The sequence below is a fragment of the Mobula birostris genome, chromosome 8 (genome assembly GCF_030028105.1).
Source record: "Mobula birostris isolate sMobBir1 chromosome 8, sMobBir1.hap1, whole genome shotgun sequence".
In the NCBI taxonomy this organism is placed as follows: Eukaryota; Metazoa; Chordata; class Chondrichthyes; order Myliobatiformes; family Myliobatidae; genus Mobula; species Mobula birostris.
The window spans coordinates 320,447-337,114 of record NC_092377.1 but is presented as its reverse complement, the minus strand read 5'-3'; the positions used below and the strand labels follow the sequence as shown (position 1 = coordinate 337,114).

Genomic DNA, 16,668 nt, shown 5'->3' with positions numbered 1-16,668 from the left:
ATGAAGGGAATCCCGGTGATGTTTGCTACCCGGCTACAACATTGGGCACTTTTCCTAGGAGTCCACTCTTATGACCTAGAGTTCAAGGTTACCAAACAACCCAACAACATTTACAGCTTGTCACATATTCCACTGTTGACAACTGAAGAAAAAAGTCTCATTCTGTGACCCAGCAGAGGTGTTCCACACGGCTGTTAGTAACAAATTCTGAAATACAAAGAGAAATAAGGAATGACCCGACATTGTCAAAAATCTGTGACATCACCATGCAAAGATGGCCAGCTCATGGTAATCCTGCGATTCCAGAGTTCTCAGTTAGACGAGACCAACTATCAGTATGTCAAATAACCCTGATGTGTAGACCTCATGTTGTGGTTCCCTCTAACCAGCACACCAGAGTGTTAGAGAACCTGCACGAAGGACACCTGTGGTGGTATACAATCAAAATGAAGAGTCTCGCCTGCCTAGAGCTACATGTTGTGGCCAGGAATAGATGGACAGTTTGAAAATTTGACCAAACGTTGTTCAGGATACCACAAAGTTCAAAAGGCACCCCTGTGTGTGGCTGTCTTCAGCACAGCAAAGAGTACATATTGAACTTTGCTGGGCCAGTCATGGACTCCATGCTTCTGATTGCTGTGGATGCTCATTCAAAGTGGCCTCAGGTCATACCTATGAAGTCAACCACATCAAAAAAGATTGTTTCTGCTCTGAGGACTAGCTTGTCTGGAAATGACTTACCAGAACAAGCTGTGAGTGACAATAACCACAATACACATCAGGAGAGTTCAGACTATTCATGAAGAAGAATGGCATTAAGCATTTCAAGTCAGTTCCTCACCACCCAGCAATGAATGTGTTAGCTGAAAGGTTTGTCCAAACCTTCAAGAAGTCCACTAAAGCTATAGGCAAGGAGGACATTTCTCTTCAACACAAGGTGGACAATTTCCTTTTTATGTATCGTAGCTCTGTTCCTGCAATGACAAATCAAACACCTGTAATGCTGTTCATGAGCTGGAATCTGAGATCTCACATAGATCTCCTGAACCCAGTTCTATGGTGGGAAGAACAGAATAACAGTTCAGCCAGTTGTCAAGTAAATTAACAAGGAGCTTCGAGGCTGAAGATCATACATGGAGACATCTTGTGGACCAGATACTCGATGCTCAGTCAAAGAACACACCTGGGTCATATGTGTCCCACAAGACGGACATGTTGCATCCATCGGACTTGTCCCTCAGTGATGATCATGTCACCAACAGCAAAGTGACACCTACAACAGAGAATGGTGTCTTTGACAAGATACCTGCCAAACCTGATGACACTCCAGTGGCACTGTCCTGAAAGAAACAGAGTGCCATCAAAAAGACTGGATATTTAGTACAGTGAAGTTAGTTATGGTCTGTTTTTTTTTAAAAGAAGAAAACTCTAGACAACACTGTTATTGTGAAAGCATGTTTATTTAAACATGGTCTGTTAAAGGGAAATTGAATGTTTTGTTACATATACAGTTTTACGTTTTTTTGAACCCTCGGTGACTTTAGACCTCTCAACCCAAAGTATGTGGAGACTGGATTTGGCAGACTGCGTGGAGGAAATAGCCAGCTGGTTCAACGGGCAGGAAGGTGTTTCCCAGCACGTGTCGTGGAGCATGAAGAGCACAGCAAGACACATAGATCACCCTGGTTATCCACTGCATCCTGACCTATCTCCAGTCGTCTTGCAAGTCACAACATTGCAAATACACACCCCCAAGGATGTCAGTGTTCCTTATTGTTCATGATGATCGCGCGTGCGCGCACACACATGCGCATCTTCCACAATGAACACAGATGCAAAGTACCCATTAAGATCATCTATTAAGTTCACCCATTAAGCGGCAGATGGAATACAGTGTCAAGAAGTGTATGGTCATGCACTTTGGTAGAAGAAATAGAAGGGTAGACTATTTTCTAAATGGAGAGAAAATTCAAAAATCTGAGATACATAGGGATTTGGGAGTCCTTGTGCAGGATTCCCAAAAGGTTAATTTGCTGGCTGAGTGACTGGTGAGGAAGGTAAATGCAATGTTTGCATTCATTTTGAGAAGACTAGAATTTAAAAGCGAGATGTTATGTTAAGGCATTCTAAAGCACTGGTGAGAACTTACTTGAGTATTGTGATCAGTTTTGGGCCCCTTATCTTAGAAAGGATGTGCTGACATTGGGGAGGTTCACAAAAATGATTCTGGGATTGAAACGCTTATCATGTGAGGTTCTGGGACTCTAGTCCCTGTAATTCAGAAGAATGTGAGATGACCTCATTGAAGGCTATTGAATGTTGAAAGGCCTTGATAGAGTTGATGTAGATAGGATATTTCCTATGAGGAGGGGCTCGCCCAGGCAGATTAGAGGAGGATACGGGTGATGATGACGACAGAGCAGATTTGGCTGAAGTTTTGGGAATAAGGCGCAGGATCGATATGCCCACGGAACAAGTTCTCAAATGGCAGGGTTAGGCAACCATGGCTGACAAGGGAAGTTAAGGGCTGCATAAAAGCCAAGGAAAGAGTATATGGGTAGCAAAAGTAAGTGAGAAGTTGGATGATTGGGAAGCTTTTAAAATCCAACAAAAGACAACTAAAAAGGCTATAAGAAGGGAAAAGATGAAATAGAACATAGAACATAGAATAGTACAGCACAGTACAGGCCCTTCGGCCCACAATGTTGTGCCGACCCTCAAACCCTGCCTCCCATGTAAGCCCCCACCTTAAATTCCTCCATATACCTGTCTAGTAGTCTCTTAAACTTCACTAGTGTATCTGCCTCCATCACTGACTCAGGCAGTGTATTCCACGCACCAACCACTTTCTGAGTAAAAAACCTTCCTCTAATATCCCCCTTGAACTTCCCACCCCTTACCTTAAAGCCATGTCCTCTTGTATTGAGCAGTGGTGCCCTGGGGAAGAGCTGCTGGCTATCCACTCTATCTATTCCTCTTATTGTCTTGGACACCTCTATCATGTCTCCTCTCATCCTCCTTCTCGCCAAAGAGTAAAGCCCTAGCTCGCTTAATCTCTGATCATAATGCATATTTTCTAAACCAGGCAACATCCTGGTAAATCTCCTCTGTACCCTTTCCAATGCTTCCACACCCTTCCTATAGTGAGGTGACCAGAACTGGACACAGTACTCCAAGTGTGGCCTAACCAGAGTTTTATTACATCGCGACTCTTAAACTCTATCCCTCGACTTATGAAAGCTAACATCCCATAAGCTTTCTTAACTACCCTATCCACCTGTGAGGCAACTTTCAGGGATCTGTGGACATGTACCCCGAGATCCCTCTGCTCCTCCACACTACCAAGTATCCTGCCATTTACTTTGTACTCTGCCTTGGAGTTTGTCCTTCCAAAGTATACCACCTCACACTTCTCCAGGTTGAACTTCATCTGCCACTTCTCAGCCCACTTCTGCATCCTATCAATGTCTCTCTGCAATCTTCGACAATCCTCTACACTATCTACAACACCACCAACCTTTGTGTCGTCTGCAAATTTGCCAACCCACCCTTCTACCCCCACATCCAGGTCGTTAATAAAAATCACGAAAAGTAAAGGTCCCAGTACAGAAACTTGTGGGACACCACTAGTCACAATCCTCCAATCTGAATGTATTCCCTCCACCACCACCCTCTGCCTTCTGTAGGCAAGCTAATTCTGAATCCACCTGGCCAAACTTCCCTGGATCCCATGCCTTCTAACTTTCTGAATAAGCCTACCGTGTGGAATATGAGGACAAACTAGCCAATAACTTAAAGCAGGATACAAAAAGTTTTTTTCAGTTATATAAAGAGTAAAAGGGAGGTGAGAGTTGATACTGGACAACTGGAAAATGATGCTGGTGAGGTAGTAATGGGGAACAAAGAAATGGCAGATGAACTTCATTGTGGAAGACACTAGCAGTGTGCCAGAGGTCCATGAGTGTCAGGGAGCAGGAATGAATATCATCAAGTCTGTGGTGAAGAAGGTAAATGCAATGTTGGCACTTATTTCAAGGGGAATAGAATATAAAAACAAGGTGATAATGCTGAGACTTAATAAGACACTAGTCAGGCTGTAGTTGGAATATTGTCAACAGTTTTGGGCCCCATATCTCAGAAAGGATATGTTGTCTTTGGAAAGAGTCCAGAGGAGGTTCACGAGGATGATTCCGAATTAAGAGGTTAACATATGAGGAGCATTTGGGAATGTTGGTCTTGTACTCACTGGAGGAGGGGGGATCTCATTGAAAACCACAGAATGTTGAAATGACAAGATAGGGTGGATGTGGAAAGGATGTTTCCTACGACGGGGGTATCCAGAACTAGAGGGCACAGCCTCAAAATTGAGGGGTGACCTTTTATAACAGGTAAGGAAGACTTTTTAGCCAGAGAATAGTGAACCTATGGAATGCTCTGGAACAGACTGCAGTGGAAGTCAAGTCCGTGGGTATATTTAAGGCAGAAATTGATCATTTCCTGATCGGTCTGGCATCAAAAGATATAGTGAGGAGTCAGGAGAGGGAAGAGCAAGAGTCAGATACTAGAGAGTACCATTGTGGCTGTCTCCCTTAACAATAAGTACTCCTGTTTGAGTACTTTTCCTGGAATGGCCTACCTGGGGGAAGCAACAGTGGCCTTGCCTCTGGCACAGAGTCTGGCCCTGTGGCTCAGAAGGGTAGAGAAAGGAAGTGGATGGCAGCAGGGATAGAGGACTCTATAGTTAGGGGGTCAGGCAGGTGATTCTGTGGTCGCAAGAAAGAAACGCGGATGGTAGTTTGCCTCCCAGGTGCCAGGGTCCGGGATGTTTCTGATCGCGTCCACGATATCCTGAAGTGGGAAGGTGAGCAGCCGGAGGTCGTGGTATATATTGGTACCAATGACATGGGCAGGAAAAGGGAGGAGGTCCTGAAAACAGACTACAGGGAGTTAGGAAGGAAGTAGAGAAGCAGGACCTCAAAGGTAGTCATCTCAGGATTATTGCCTGTGCCACATGACAGTATGTATAGGAATAGAGTGAGGTGGAGGATAAATGCATGGCTGAGGGATTGGAGCAGGGGGCAGAGATTCAGATTTCTGGATCATTGGGACCTCTTTTGAGGCAGGCGTGAACTGTACAAAAAGGACTGGTTGCATTTGAATCCAAGGGGGACCAATATCCTGGCGGGGAGGTTTGCTAAGGTTACTGGGAAGAGTTTAAACTAGAATTGCTGGGGGGTGGGAACGGAACTGAAGAGATGTAGGAAGGAGCTTCTGGCTCACAAATATAAGACCATAAGACAAAGGAGCAGAAGTAGGCCATTCAGCCCATTGAGTCTGCTCCGCCATTTTATCATGAGCTGATCCATTCTCCTATTTAGTCCCACTCCCCCGCCTTCTCACCATAACCTTTGATGCCCTGGCTACTCAGATACCCATCAATCTCTGCCTTAAATACACCCAATGACTTGGCCTCCACTGCTGCCCGTGGCAACAAATTCCATAGATTCACCACCCTCTGACTAAAAAATTTCTTCCCATTTCTGTTCTGAATGGGCGCCCTTCAATCCTTGATTCATGTCCTCTCGTACTAGACTCCCCCATCATGGGAAACAATTTTGCCACATCCACTCTGTCCATGCCTTTTAACATTCGAAATGTTTCTATGAGGTCTCCCCTCATTCTTCTAAACTCCAAGGAATACAGTCCAAGAGCAGACAAACATTCCTCATATGTTAACCCTCTCATTCCCAGATTCATTCTAGTGAATCTTCTCTGTACCCTCTCCAACGTCAGCACATCCTTTTTTAAATAAGGAGACCAAAACTGCCCACAGTACTCCAAGTGAGGTCTCACCAGCGCCTTACAGAGCCTCAGCATCACATCCCTGCTCCTATACTCTATTCCTCTAGAAATGAATGCCAACATTGCATTCACCTTCTTCACTACTGACTCAACCTGGAGGTTAACTTTAAGGGTATCCTGTACGAGGACTCCCAAGTCCCGTTGCATCTCAGAACTTTGAATTCTTTCCCCATTTAAATAATAGTCTGCCCGTTTATTTTTTCTGCCAAAGTGTATAACCATACACTTTCCAACATTGTACTTCATTTGCCACTTCTCTGCCCATTCTTCCAATCTATCCAAGTCTCTCTGCAGACTCTCCATTTTCTCAGCACTATCGGCGCCTCCACCTATCTTCGTATCGCCAGCAAACTTAGCCACAAAGCCATATATTCCATAATCCAAATCGTTGATGTACAATGTAAAAAGAAGCGGCCCCAACACTGATCCCTGTGGAACACCACTCGTAACTGGCAGCCAACCAGAATAGGATCCCTTTATTCCCACTCTCTGTTTCCTGCCAATCGGCCAACGCTCTATCCACGTATGTAACTTTCCCATAATTCCATGGGCTCTTATCTTGTTAAGTAGCCTCATGTGTGGCAACTTGTCAAGGGCCTTCTGAAAATCCAAATATACAACATCCACTGCATCTCCCTTGTCTAGCCTACTGGTAATTTCCTCAAAAAATTGTAATAGGTTTGTCAGGCAGGATTTTCCTTTAAGGAACCCATGCTGAGTTCTGCCTATCTTGTCATATGCCTCCAGGTACTCTGTAACCTCATCCTTGACAATTGACTCCAACAATTTCCCAACCACCGATGTCAAGCTAACAGGTCTATAATTTCCTTTTTGCTTCCTTACCCCCTTCTTAAATAGCGGAGTGACATTTGCAATCTTCCAGTCTTCCGGAACCATGCCAGAATCTATCAACTTTTGAAAGATCATCGCTAATGCCTCCGCAATCTCCACAGCTACTTCCTTCAGAACACGAGGGTGATTTCCATCTGGTCCAGGAGATTTATCTACCTTTAGCCTATTCAGCTTCCTGAGTACTTTCTCTGTCGTAATTGTGACTGCACACACTTCTCCTCCCTGCCACCCTTGAGTGTCCGGTATACTGCTGATGTCTTCCTCAGTGAAGACTGATGCAAAATACTCGTTCAGTTCCTCTGCCATCTCCTTATCTCCCATTACAATTTCTCCAGCATCATTTTCTATTGGTCCTATATCTACTCTCACCTGTCTTTTACTCTTTATATACTTGACAAAGCTTTTAGTATCCTCTTTGATATTATTTGCTAGCTTCCTTTCATAGTTAATCTTTTCTCTCTTAATGACCTTCTTGGTTTCCTTTTGTAAGCTTTTAAAAACTTCCCAGTCCTCTGTCTTCCCACTAATTTTTGCTTCCTTGTATGCTCTCTCCTTTGCTTTAACTTTGGCTTTGACTTCTCTTGTCAACCACGGTTGCATCCTTTTTCCACTCAAAAATTTCTTCTTTTTTGGAATATACCTGTCTTGCACATTCCTCATTTCTCGCATAAACTCCAGCCACTGCTGCTCTGCCGTCTTTCCCACCAGTGTCCCTTTCCAGTCAACTTTGGCCAGTTCCTCTCTCATACCACTGTAATTTCCTTTACTCCACTGAAACACCGACACATCAGATTTCGGCTTCTCTTTTTCAAATTTCACAGTGAACTCAATCATGTTATGATCACTGTCTCCTAAGGGTTCCTTCACCTCAATCTCTCTAATCACCTCCGGTTCATTACACAATACCCAATCCAGTACAGCCGATCCCCTAGTGGGCTCAACAACAAGCTGTTCTAAAAAGCCATCTCGCAGACATTCTACAAATTCTCTCTCTTGAGATCCAGTGCTGACCTGATTTTCCTAATCTACTCACTTGTTAAAATCCCCCACAATTATCATAACACTGCCCTTCTGACAAGCCTTTTCTATTTCCAGCTGTAATTTGTAGTCCACATCCCTGCAGCTGTTTGGAGGCCTATAAATAACTGCCATCAGGGTCCTTTTACCCCTGCTATTTCTTAGCTCAACCCATAAAGATTCTGCACCTTCCGATCCTATATCACCTCTTTCTAATGATTTAATATCATTTCTTACCAATAAAGCCACATCTCCCCCTCTGCCTACCTTCCTATCCTTCCGATACACCGTGTATCCTTGGACGTTCAGCTCCCAGAGACATGCATCCTTTAGCCAGGTCTCAGTGATGGCCACAATATCATACCTGCCAATCTGTAGCTGTACAACAAGATCATCCACCTTATTCCTTATGCTGCGTGCATTTAAGTACAACACCTTAAGACCAGTATTTGATACTTTTTGCTTTGATTTCACTGCAACTTTATTGCACTGCAACTCATCCCAATGGCTACAAATTTGCCCCATCACCTGCCTGTCTTTCCTGACATCTTTACTGCTCACTATCTTAGATTTATTTCTGTTTTCCCCTTCCTCCGCTCTATCATTCCAGTTCCCATCCCCCGGCCAAATTAGTTTAAACCCTCCCTAACAGCTCTATTAGACTTTCCAACCAGGATATTGGTCCCCTTCGGGTTCAGGTGTAAGCTGTCCATTTTGAACAGGTCATACTTCCCCCGGAAGAGATCCCAATTATCCAAGAATCTGAAGCCCTGCCCCCTACACCAGTCTCTCAGCCACGCATTCATCTGCCTGATCCGACTATTCTTGCCCTCGCTAGCACGTGGCACAGGTAGCAATCCCGAGATTACTACCCTGGAGGTCCTGCTTCTCAGCTTCCTTCCTAGAAAGTTTGGAGACAGTGCAAGAGGGAGGATAGGCAGATGGTAGAGAAGGATGCACTCAGACTGATGGTTTGAAATATGTATACTGTATTTTAATGCAAAAAGCATCATGAACAAAGCGGATGAGCTTAGAATGTGGAGCAGTATTTGGAGCTGTGATGTTGTGGCCATTACAGAGACTTGGATGGTTCAGGGGCAGGAAAGGCTACTTAGAGTGCCAGACTTTAGCTGTTTCTGAAAGGACAGGGAGGGAAGCAAAAGATATGGGGGCGTGGCACTGCTGATCAGAGAGAGTTTCACGGCTGCAGAAAAGGAGGAAGTCATGGAGCGGTTGTCTATGGAGTCTCTGTGTGTGGAAATTAGAAACAGGAAGGAGTGAATAACTCTACAGGGACATCGAGGAGCAGATAGGGAGACAGATTCTGGAAAGGGGTAATAATAACAGGGTTGTCATGATGGGAGATTTTATTTCCCCAATATTGATTGGCATCTCCCTAGAGCAAGGGATTCAGATGGGGTGGAGTTTGTCAGATGCGTTCAGGAAGGTTTTCTGACACAATATGTAGATAAGCCTTCAAGAGGAGAGGCTGTACTTGATCTGGTTTTGGGAAATGAACCTGGTCAGATCTCAGGTCTCTCAGCGGGAGAGTATTTTGGAGATCGTGATCACAAGTCTATCTCCTTTATCATAGCACTGGAGAGGGATAGGAACAGACAAGTTCGGAAAGCGTTTAAATGGAGGAAGGGAAAATATAAAGCTATCAGGCAGGAACTTGGAAGCATGAATTAGGAACAGATGTTCTCAGGGAAATGTATGGCAGAATGTGGCAAATGTTCGGGGAATATTTGCGTGGTATTCTGCATAGGTACATTCCAGTGAAACAGGGAAAGGATGGTAGGGTACAGGAACCATGGTGTACAATGGCTGTTGTAAATCTAGTCAAGAAGAAAAGAAAAGCTTATGAAAGGTTCAAAAAACTAGGTAATGATAGAGATCTAGAAGATTATAAGGCTAGTAGGAAGGAGCTTAAAAATGAAATTCGGATAGCCAAATGGGGCCATGAGAAGGCCTTGACGAGCAAGATGAAAGAAAACCCCAAGGCATTCTACAAGTACATGAAGAGCAAGAGGATAAGACGTGAGAGAACAGGACCAATCAAGTGTGACGGTGGAAAAGTGTGTATGGAACTGGAGGAGATGGCAGAGATACTTAATGAACACTTTGCTTCAGTATTCGCTATAGAAGAAGATCTTGGCGATTGAAAGGAGGACTTAAAATGGATTGAAAAGCTTGAGCATATAGACATTAAGAAAGAGGATGTGCTGGAACTTTTGGAAAGCACCGAATTGTATAAGTTGAGGCCAGTTCATTGGCTATATTTAAGAGGGAGTTAGATATGGCCCTTGTGGCTAAAGGGATCAGGCAGTATGGAGAGAAGGCAGGTACAGGGTTCGGAGTTGGATGATCAGTCCTGATCATACTGAATGGCAGTGCAGGCTCAAAGGGCCGAATGGCCTACTCCTGCACCTATTTTCTATGTTTAAGTCTCTGGGAGCAGATGAGATGTACCTCAGGTTACTGTGGGAGGCAAGGAAGGAGATTGCTAAGCCTCTGTAATGACCTTTGCATCATCAATGGAGATGGATGAGGTTCCGGCGGATAGGAGGGTGGATTGCCTTGTTCAAGAAAGGGAGTAGAGATAGCCCAGGACATTATAGACCAGTGAGTCTTACTTCAGTGGTTGGTAAGTTGATGGAGAAGATCCTGAGAGACAGGATTTTAGAATATTTGGAGAGGCATAATCCTTCAGGAGGGTGAACCCAAAGAAAATATCCAGCACAGATGGGGTATCTTGCTGACTAAAGAAGACCTACGTTGGTCAACTGGCTGGAGTGATCACTGAGATCTTTAACCTCTTGCTTCGACTGTCTGAGATACACACTTGTTTCAATACACCGGTGCCTGAGAAGAACATTATAACCTGCCTCAATGACTACTGTCCAGTCTCACTTACATCCACTGTAATGAAGTACTTTGAGAAGTTGGTGATGAAACATACAATTCTTGCCTGAGCAGCAACTTGAATCTGCTCCATTTTGCCTACTGGCTGAACAGGTCCATAGGAGATGCTGCTTTATTGGTTCTTCAATCAAACCTGGACAGCATCAGGGTGCTCTTTATCAACTATAGCTCAGCATTCAATGCTACCATCTCCTAACAACCAATCAATAAGCTTCAAGATCTTGGCGTCAATGCCTCCTTGTGCAATTGAATCCTAGATTTTCTCACTTGCAGACCCCAGTCACTCTGATTGGCAGCAACATCTGCTCCACAATCTCCAATACCACAGATGCACAACAAGGCTGTGGGCTTAGCTCTCGACTCTATTAGCTTTACATTTACAGTGTGAATGTGTGGCTAAGTACAGCTCCAATGCATTGTTTAAGTTTGCTGATGACACCACTGTCGTAGGCTGAATCAAAGGTGGTGACAAATCAGCAAATAGGAGGGAGGTGAAAAATCTGGTTGATTGATGCCACAACAGCAACTTCTTACTCAGTGTCAGGAAGACGAAGGAGATGGTTAGTGACTTCACGTGGTGGAAACTAAACATCCATGAGCCAGTCTGCATTATGGGATCATAGGTGGAGAGGATTAGCAACTTTAAGTTCCTCAGTATTATGATTTATGAGGACTGGTCCTAGGTTCAGAATGTAACTGCAATTATGAAGAAAGCACGGTAGTGCCCCTAGCTCCTTAGGAGTTTGAAAAGATTTGGCATGAAATCTAAAACTTTGAAAAACTTCTATATGTGTGTGGTGGAGAGTATATTGACTGGCTGCAGCACAGCCTGGTATGGAAATGTCAATGTCCTTGAATGGAAAATCCTACAAAAAGTAGTGATATGGCTCAGTCATCATGAGTAATGTCCTCTCCATCATTTGGCACATCTACTTTGTTGTAGGAAAGCAGCATCCATCGTCAGGATCCCCACCACCCAGGACATGCTCTTTTCTTGCTGCTGTCATCAGGAAGAAGGTACAGGAGCCTCTGGTCTCACACCACCAGGTTCAGGAACAGTTATTACCCTTCAACCATCAGGCTCTTGAACCAGAGGGGCAACTTCACCAAACTTCATTTACTCCATCACTGAACTGCTCCCACAACCTATGAACTCACTTTCAAGGACTCTTCATCTCATGTACTCGATATTTATTGTTTATTTATTATTTCTCTTTTTTTTTCTTTCTTTTGTATTTACCCAGCTTGTTGTTTTTTGCACACTGGTTGTCTGCCCTGTTGGTGAGGTCTTTTATTGATTCTATTCTGATTATTGGATTTATTGAGCATGCCTACAAGAAAATGAATCTCAGAGTTGAATATGGTGAGAAATATGTACTTTGATAATATATTCACTTTGAACTTTGCTCAGTGTGTCCATCTAAATGCACCTTAACCATATTTATTGAAAGTGCTTCTAGCACCTCTCCTGGCCACATGTTGCACTCTCTATATACAGTAAATCTCCTTTAAATGTTCCCCCTCTCACCTTAAAGCTATGCCTTCAACCCTGTAAAAATTCTGATTGTCTAGTCTACTCTAGTCTATCTCTACCTCATAACTTCCTAAATTTCTATTGATTCTCATCTCAGTCTTCAATATTTCAGAGAAAACAATCTAATGCATGTAAACTGCTGCAGGATTGTCCTCGGACACAAGACTTTATTATGTGTGATTTAGCCTACAGCTCTTTGTGTTTTGATTTCTCCTCAGGTTTCCCCGGTCTACCTGTCTACATAGAGCGGGTTTCATTCTCGGCAGCACTTACCACGCCACAGCACAGACCAGGAACCATTCTATTTGACAAAGTGCTGGTGAATGAAGGAAATCATTATGATCCAGGCACAGGTGAGGTCTGCTGCTGTGTCCTACTGCTCTGTGTAGTTTGATTAGAAGGATGTGGAGGTATTGGAGAGGATGCAGAAGAGGCTCACCAGGATATTGCCTGGGTTGGAGAGTACTAGCTATAAGCAGAAGTTGAAAAGACTTGAGTTGTTTTCTCCAGAGCACTGAAGACGAGGGAGAGATCTGATAGAAATATATAAGATTTTGGTGGGACTTGGTAGTGTAGATATCAAGAGTCCTTGTAAATGCCAAATATGAAACTAAAGGCTTAAGGCAAGAGGAAAAAGCTTAATGGTGATATCTGGTCTAGGGTGTTTTTGGACAGACAGAGGAGGTTGCCAGCAGTGGTGGCGGAGGCTGGAATGGTTTTGGAGAGTTAGGAGGTGAGTTACAGCCTCTGACCTGAGACTGCAGCCGAAGAGTGTATACAGTTACTCCAGCTGAGTTTCTGGAGGATTCAGTGAGGTAAATACCATGGAACATTAGGAAGTGAGAGCTGGATTCTATCTTGTTTGGTATCAACATTGACCGGCACTTCTGTGGGGTGGTGTCGGCCCAGTCCGGATATTGTTCAGCTCTTGCAACACTTTGATATGGACGGCTTCATTCTGTGAAAAGTCGTGAATGATGCTGAACATCGGGAACAGCCCCAATTTTGAAATTCTGATTGAAAGAATAGGCTGAGTAGAGATGAGCTGATTCAGATGGCGAACGGATGGGCTGAAGGGCCTATCTCTGGCCTGTTGTGTTCACTGACTCTAACAGAATCAGGTGATCATTAGATGGGCTGAAGGGCCTTTCTCTAGTCTGTTGTGTTCTGTGCACACAGTGCACAGAATAAGGTAGATGAATTTGTAGCACAGTGAAAGATTAGCAGGCATGATGTAAACATCACTGAGTCATGACTGAAAGAAGATGATAGCTGGGAGCTTAATATCAAGGATACACATTATATTAAGGGACAGGCAGGAAGCCAGAGGGGGTGGTGTTGTTCTGTTGGTAAAAAATGAAATGAAATCATTAGGAAGAGGTGACATTGGGTCAGAAAGTGGTGAATCTTTGTGGAACTGCAAGGGTAAAAATACCCTAATGGGGATTGTATGTAGACCACCAAACAGTAGTAAGGATGTGGTCTACAAATTACAAAAGAGATAGAAAATACATACCAAAAGAGCAATTATACAATTGTCATGGGTGATTTCAATATGAGGGTAGATTGGGAAAATCAGGTTAGTGCTGAATGCCTAAGAGATGGCTGTTCAGAGCAGCTTGTGGTTGATCCCACTAGGCAAGCAGCTATTCTGTTTTGGGCGTTCTGTAATGAACCAGAATTGATTGGAGAGCTTAAAGTAAAAGAACTCTGAGGGGACATGTGATCATAATATGATCAAATTCATCCTGAAATTTGAGAAGGAGAAGCTAAAGTCGGATGTATCAGTATTACAGTGAAGTAAAGGGAAATACAGAGACATCAGAGAGGAGATGGCCAGAATTGATTGGAAAAGAACACTGGTAGCGATGATGGCAGAGCAGCAATGGCTGGAATTTCTGGAAATAATTTGGAAGGCACGGGATATATATGTACATCCCAAAAAGGAAGAAGTATTCTAAAGGAAGGATGACACAATCGGGGCTAACAAAAAGAGTCAAAGCCAGCATAAAAGCCAAAGAGAAGGCATATAATAGTGCAAAAATTTGTGGGAAGTTAGAGAATTTGGAAGCTTTTAAAAACCAACAGAAGGTAATTTTAAAAAGTCTTTAAGAAGGTAAAGATGGAATACGAAAGCAAGTTAGCCGGTAATATTAAAGAGGATACCAAAAGTTTCTTTAGATACATAAAGTGTAAAAGAGAGGTGAGAATGGACTTTGAACTGCTGGAAAACGATGTTGGAGAGTTAGTAAAGGGGGACAAGGAAATGGGGAATGAACTGAATAAATATTTTGCATCAGTCCTCACTGTGGAAAACACTGGCAGCATGGTGAAAGTTCCAGATGTCAGGGTATTCTTTTAGAATGAAGGTAAGGAGTCAGTGAGAGCAGGGGTGCAAGATGACTCAAGGATGGATATTTTGGTAACAGAACATGGCATGACTTTGACTGTGAGAAACATAGTACTTGAGTCAGTGACATCAGCAGGAAGCACAGTCCAGAGTTGAATCTACGGCTGGTATAAAGTATCACCAGCTAGGGGCTTGAAGATACACCAGGGCAGGATGAAGCACTTGAAGGAGACAAGATTGGGACCCCGCATCAACCATTATTTCTTGAGGGAAAGGACGAGTAAGTCAAATGAAGTTCAGTGGCATGATGGAGCCCACAGACATCGGTAACCCAGGCACCATCTCAGAAAAGCACATCAGCACTGAAGACCACTACTCACAGGAAAGACAAGGTCAACCAGCAGAAAAGAAGCTGCAGATGAAAAAGCCATGAAAACCTGCAACAAAAGAGCGTTGGCAATGGTTGGCGAGGATCTATGCAGACCTCAGTGGTCTAAAGCGCACAGTTGAGAAGAGAATTGAGATGATGGGTGACCTTATACACAGAAACATTCGGAGTGAGGGAAATAATTAAGACAAAATTGCCAGCACAGCCCAAATCAAGAAGACAAAAGGAGATAGAGGGCCTCATTAAAGAGAGACAGCAACTGAGGAAACAGTGGAGAAAATCAATCATGGAGGAAAGAGAAGGAATCAACATCTGCAGGCAGAACTAAAGGCATGACTATCAACTCTAAGGAAGGCAGAAAACCTCAGGCTTCAAAGAAAGAAGAAAGCACACACAATTATATAAAGACCTCTACAAGTTCATGAAAAGCATTTTCACAGAGCAGAAGAATGGAACTGCTAAGATGTCAAAGGAAGAGTTGGAAGATCATCTGAAGCTGAGATACTCAGACAGCTGGAGAGCTGAACACATCTCAATACTTTCAGATATGCCACCCATCCCCCACTCTCAATGGAAAAAGCCTATCCACGTCAACTCTATCTATCCCCCTCATAATTTTAAATACTTCTATCAATTCCCCCCTCAACCTTCTACACTCCAAAGAATAAAGACCCAACTTGTTCAACCTTTCTCTGTAACTCAGGTGATGAAACCCAGGGAACATTGTCGTAAAGAATGAACTCAGCAGGTCAGGCAGCATCAGTTAGAAACGATGGGTCGACGTTTCGGGCCAGAACCCTTCGTCAGGAATTAAATTATTAAATCGTTAAATCCTGACGAAGGGTTCCGGCCCGAAACGTCGACTCATCGTTTCTAACTGATTCTACCTGACCTGCTGAGTTCATCCAGCGTACTGAAAGGGTTGCTTTGATCACAGCATCTGCAGATTATTTTGTGTTTAATATTCTAGTAAATCTTCTCTGTACTGTCTCAATTTTGTTGACATTTTTCCTATAATTCGGTGACCAGAACTCTTCTAACTGGCCTAAATCTCTCTGCAAGCTTTGAAAACCCACTTCATTATCCATAACGCCACCTATCTTAGCATCATCTGCATACTTACTCATCCAATTTACCACCCCATCATCCAGATCATTAATATATATGACAAACAACATTGGACCCAGTACAGATCCCTGAAGCACATCACTAGTCACTGGCCTCCAACCTGACAAACAATCATCCACCACTACTCTCTGGCATCTCCCATCCAGCCAGTAAAGCGGGCGAGAGCTGCTTCAGCACCAGGGCCAGATGGAGTTCCAAACAAACTCTACAAAAATGTACCAAGAGTCCTGAACTTCTTATGGAAACAGATGAAGGTGGTCTGGAAGAATAAACTTATTCTTGGAGTGCGGCGGCAGGCAGGAGAAATTCTAATTCCAAAAGAAAAAGATTCCTCAGAAATTGGACAGTTTTGGCAAATAAATCTATTAAATGTTCAAGGGAAAATATTTTTCAGAGTCATAGCACAAAGGTTGTCTACTTACCTGGAGAAAAATAACTTCATCGACACACATGTGCAGAAGGCAGGGTTGCCGGGTTTCTCTGGCTGCATGGAACAGACAGGTATAATTTGGCATCAGTTACAAACTGCTAGAAGGGAAGGAGGAGTCCTCCATGTCGTGTTCCTAGAGCTAGCCAATGCCTTTGGGTCCGTCTCACAGAACCTCCTGTGGT

The 16,668-nt window shown here is 43.6% G+C and overlaps 1 protein-coding gene across 1 annotated transcript in view; it reads left to right on the top strand.

Moving 5' to 3' along the window:
- Positions 1 to 16,668, top strand: part of emilin1b (elastin microfibril interfacer 1b) — an 83,294-nt gene that overhangs the window by 62,292 nt on the left and 4,334 nt on the right. The window contains exon 7 of the mRNA XM_072264673.1: positions 12,409 to 12,543. Within this exon, the coding sequence (XP_072120774.1) occupies positions 12,409 to 12,543 (135 nt within the window). The remainder of the gene's footprint in view (positions 1 to 12,408; positions 12,544 to 16,668) is intronic.